Below are 5,485 nucleotides of genomic sequence, written 5' to 3'. Positions count from 1 at the left end.
AGAAACGACACGGCACCGAGCGGCGCGTGTGAGAGCGGGCTGGAATGTCGAGGAGAACTGGATAACTGCACTGGAGCTTTGGACGCTAATCTTTCCGTGCACTGTTGGCTGCATCTGCTGACGAGAGAGTATGATTCGCCGTTACAGGGAGACCCCTCGAGCCTGGCGTTGCGCGTTATGATTGCGCTCGTGTACTTGGTGGTGTGCGCGCTGGGGCTGGTGGGCAATGCGCTCGCGCTCTACCTGCTCCACTCGCGCCACCGGCAGAAACAAAGCTCCATTGACTTCTTCGTTATGGGCCTGGCTTTTACTGATTTGCAGTTTGTGCTTACACTGCCCTTCTGGGCTGTGGACACAGCGCTGGACTTTCGCTGGCCATTTGGTCGCATCATGTGCAAAATTGTGAGTTCTGTGACCACCATGAATATGTACGCCAGTGTTTTCTTCCTCACCAGCATGAGTGTGGCTCGGTACTACTCCATCACGTCGTCGCTGAAGATGCATGGACACCGGTTAGCTGCGATCAGGGCCAAGTGGGTCAGTTTAGGCATCTGGGCTGTATCACTCCTAGCCACGCTGCCACATGCTGTCTATTCCACCATTGCCCAGGTGGCACCAGATGAAGAGCTGTGCCTTGTCCGCTTCCCAGAGTCAGGCAGCTGGAATCCTCAGCATGTTTTGGGCCTGTACCAGCTGCAGAAGGTGCTGTTAGGATTTGTCATCCCACTGGTGGTAATCTCTCTGTGCTACTTGATGCTCCTGCGCTTTGTGATGAGCCGCAGAATCCTTGGCAGCGTAAGCTCTGAGACTGAACAGGGTCGCAACAAACGACGGTCCAAAGTCACAAAGTCAGTTGTGATTGTGGTGCTCTCATTCTTTCTTTGCTGGCTGCCCAATCAGGCGCTCACACTCTGGGCCGTACTCATTAAGTTTGATATGGTACCCTTCAGCAATGCCTTCTACAATGCCCAGGCCTACGCCTTCCCACTGTCTGTGTGTCTGGCGCACACCAACAGCTGCCTCAATCCAGTGCTCTACTGCCTTATCCGGCGAGAGTTCCGTGCTGGCCTCAAGGAGCTAGTGATAAGAGCTACACCATCTTACCGCAGCTTGGCACTGAGGCTCCCCCGCAAGGCCAAAGTTGCAGAGGCACCCACTGTTTAGTGGTATTGCAGATTGTTGTCTGACAATAAGACCTGTGTGAAATTGCAATACACAATTCACAGACATACATGCCTTTTGAAGCTGTTCCTTAAATCTTGGTTTTTGTGTGATAGACAGGATCAGACATGAGAAAAAAAAAATGAGCATGCCCCAGATTTATTTGCTCTTTTTGTGATCTTTGTTTGATCCAATTCCCTTGACTGTTCCATCTATTATCTTGTTTTCAGTTTTAAAGATTGCTTTCACATTCTGTCTTTATTTGGTCTGCAGAGCAGCAAAATTTCCCTTCAGCTTAATTTTGGTGGTGCATAAAGGACATCCGCGAGGAGAACATTTGTGCACAAACATGATTTGTGCAGAAGTGCAAGCAGCAGTTCTACAATGCCTGACTAGTTCATGAGCCATATGAAAGGAAAAGCTGATTAACCTAAAATACCCTTACAGTGATATCCTGATATAAGATGTTCATTATATGTATGTAAAACAAATGTTGATAAGAAGTGTATATATGAAAATGATTTAAAATAAGTAAAACTAATAAACATCTTCTACCGACAGGTTTGTGTTCAGATTCTGTTTGTGTTCAGATTCTGAACACAACAATAACAATATTGTCTCATGCATGCAATTTTATTGTCTTTGTTAGATTATTAATGATTCTATAGGTTAACAAACACACACACACACGCACACGCACACACACACACACACACACACACACACACGTATTAATAATTGTCTTTAAGATAAGAAATGTTTATGTGTATTATGTCTATTTCAACCTAATAACCTTTATATTGAATGATGGTGTAGAAAATGTCTATTGGAATTACACAACACTTTACTCTGACACTTTACTCAATCATTTTATCAGAAAGTTTACTCTGATGAAAGACTTTGGTAAATGAATGTGACAATAGATTGAGATGCACAAATTGTTTTTCCAAAACACAGACCAGTGACAAATATCTCTGAACAATTTCATGTCAGAGTTTTGTCATGTGATCACAAGGTGAAACAGCCCAATACAGGAGTAAGTGTTTCACAGTATGTAAAAGAACTGCAGCCAGCTGGAACCTGATAGGTGCTTCTTCTGAGAATTAAGGAAAGATGTACAACAGGATTTAAAGTTTAAATCTGAGCTAATTGGAATTTAAATTGACGCTGTATGACATTTTAGCTCTAAAGCTGGTAATGACTTTTGTCTTCGTGACAATGTGTGTATGTGTGTGTGTGTGCGTGCGTGTGTGTGCGTGCGTGTGTGTGTGTCATTGTCAAACACTTAAGATTGTTAAAATATCACCAGACTTCAGAAGTCATTAACAGATATTGCAAAAACAGCAAAAACTAAACTTTCTTTTGTGTGGTTCATATCGTATATGAAAACATGAAAACTACCTATCCATCAAATATACCTTGGTTTTGATAGTTTTGATACTGTAGCTCAATTCTGTGCTGGTGTAACTTGGAGTAAAATGGGCAAGAAATTACAAGCATCACTAATTGGCATCTCACCTTTTTCTTTTTATTAAATTTTTTTGTAAAGTATTTGGTAAGGACAAAAGATTTCATGAGGTGGTGCTACCTACAGAGAGGAGAGAGGCTAACACATGCTTTATCTTGAGCTGGTTACACAAGGACTTAAATTTGGATTGGGGCGTCAAGTATAAATGTTTTACCCATCCCAGTATTATTCAAGTTATTAATGTGAAATTAACTCAAATTGAGTAAAAAATGCTGAATATTTAGAATTTATACAGGAGATGAAAATAGTAAATAATATGTTCTGCAAGTGACTTTTCAGTAGATATATCAGAGGATATGGTTGGAAGGGCATGTCTTTTAATTGTACCTCATTAAAAGTGCACTATATAGGAATGTGTATATGGGGTGGTGGTGGGTGGTTGTTCCCAATTAGCGCTGGTTATTTGTCTTATTATCCCTGTGAGGACCTTCCATTACATTTAAAGCTAACCCTGAATTTTATTTCAGTTAGAAATCAAACAGAATCATATCTCTTGTAATGACAGCTAATAACATTGAATTGAATTAGATTTCATATCAAGCACAAACTATTTCAGCCTGTGAAACCCATTAGAGTTCTTGAATCAGCTTGGAATGTCACAAATAAACCCCTCTCTATGTCCTCCATTTTATTTTGGGTCATAATTGCTTAGAGGGGCCTTATGTGATTCATTTTGTCGACACTTTTCATTGCTTCACTGTCCCTTCACGACCCCCAAACAAATTAAAGCATGATGGGAGAAAAAAAAGAAGCCTTGCCAAAGCCTGTAAGCTTACAGTGCAGCAAGATAACTCTTGTGTTAGCAAAAGTCATGACAAGGCATGAACGGCTACAATAAGCACAGCACTTCTGTAACACAATTGTCAGTCAGGCCCAAGGATAAAACAAAACAAAGCAACACAAAGCAAAAATCTAATACATAATTAAAACATATTTACATGATGAACCCACCCACTTAAAAATATCACTCATACCCAATGCAGCTTTAAACTATATATTCAACAGCTTTACTGTTTAAAACCTAATTTTTAAATAACTTTATTAATTTCCTATCTAAATTTTCAGATACCTGAATTATTTTAATCTGAGATTTTGACATCTTTTTTTTACCTGGATATTGTGCTATGAGAATGTATGTACATAGACATTTTCAAATTTCAACCGTTTTTTTACTACCTGAATTTTGTAACCAGAATTTCTTAATACCTGAATAACTTTAATCTAAATTGTTTTACAACCTGTATTTCTATAATCTGAAAATCTTAAAATTAATTTTAATACCAGTTTAATGGTAATGCCTAATTTTAAATTTTATTTAATTTTTATGAATTTTATCACCATGAAATATTTAATAACTGAATTATTACAGTACAATTAGTACAGCCTGATTTTCTTAAACTCGTTTAATTTTTGTTTTTTAATTTTTTAAACTTTTTATGTTGAACCTAAATTTTGAATACCTGATTTTTTTTAAAACAAAATTTCGAATTAATTTTTTCTTTTTTAAAATCATTCATTTCAAAGGGTTTAATTCAGGACCATATTTTTTAAGATTCACAGTGAAATTTTTCAGTAACACCACATGTTTTGAAGCATTAACTAAATAAGATTTTGCTGACTCTGTAAAATGTCATGTGCTATCATTCAACCAATGCCCTTTATACCAACATTTTCAATGTGGAAGAAAGGGATATTAATCGTTTAGCTTTCTATAGCATACATTCTGAATTCCATAAATAAATACCCTCTTTGCAGCGTCCTAGACCCCTAGAAATGGGCTCATTACGAGGTCTCCAGAACTCACTCTCTGTTATTCTCCAGTGTATTTGATTCAATTCACAGCACTTCAGAATGTGGCACAGATGTTTCTTGGAAAATTGTCTCCCTGGAGAGTTCTCAGAATCTCATACTCCAGCCCTGGTGGAGCTCAAATAAAAGTGCAACAATCTTTAAAAAAGCAAAGGCACATGATCATCTCCTCCACATGACTCCAGTTCATCTGGCTGAGTGGGAGATCAACCAGGATGTCTCAGAACAGGCTTCACAGCATCAAGGTTTCTACATATCTTTGTTCTATTTAATACCTCCTTAGTCAAAGCTGGGTGCATGTGTCTGATTAACCCCCCCCCAACAAAAAACGCACAGTGTCTAAAATAATTAATGCTGTCAGAGACGGAGAAAGGGCTGATGCATCTCCACTCTGCCCTATTTTCACCAGCATCCCTGACGCTTTATTTTTTCTACAAAGTAAGTTCAGAATTACCATGTGTCAGTCAAACATGACAAAGAAGTACTGTATCCATCAATCACAACACTTTCCTTTACACCAATAAACAAGCATGCTGAAATATAACACGGACATGTAAGCATAGAAAAATTGTCTAGTGGCCTAACAAACCACTATATTGTTGTTACTTGTTATATTGTGTAGTGGCCTAAAAAAAAAAAAAAGTGGCTTTGCTGTATTTAAACTTGAACTTCATTTTATATTTTCACTTAACTGCTCTATAATCTATTCACACTAATATAGGTGGAGAAATTGATTCAGTCATTTCTGTTAATACAATTTCTTGTCATTTATATTTTTTATTACCACATTTAAAGCATTTGGCAGACACCCTTATCCAGAGCAACTTACTTTATCTCATATTTATACAACTGAACAATTGAGGGTTAAGGGCCTTGCTCAGGGACCCAACAGTGGCAGCTTGGTGGATCTGGGATCAAACTCACAACCTTCCAATTGTTAGCCCAACACTAACCACTAGGCAACCTCCATTATAAAGGAGTGCAAGT

At 38.5% G+C, this 5,485-nt stretch overlaps 1 protein-coding gene across 1 annotated transcript in view; it reads left to right on the top strand.

Annotated features, from left to right (window-relative positions):
• rxfp3.2b (relaxin family peptide receptor 3.2b) overlaps positions 1–1,332 on the top strand; it is a 1,440-nt gene extending 108 nt beyond the window's left edge. The window contains exon 1 of the mRNA XM_060864733.1: positions 1–1,332. This exon is cut by the window's left edge and continues 108 nt beyond it. Coding sequence (XP_060720716.1) covers positions 1–1,164 — 1,164 coding nt within the window. The 3' untranslated portion in view covers positions 1,165–1,332.
• The last annotated feature ends 4,153 nt before the right edge of the window (positions 1,333–5,485 follow it).

Source organism: Tachysurus vachellii, chromosome 1 (genome assembly GCF_030014155.1).
Source record: "Tachysurus vachellii isolate PV-2020 chromosome 1, HZAU_Pvac_v1, whole genome shotgun sequence".
Taxonomy (NCBI): domain Eukaryota; kingdom Metazoa; phylum Chordata; class Actinopteri; order Siluriformes; family Bagridae; genus Tachysurus; species Tachysurus vachellii.
The sequence above is the reverse complement of the archived record's forward strand: the minus strand, read 5'-3'. Positions and strand labels throughout refer to the sequence as shown.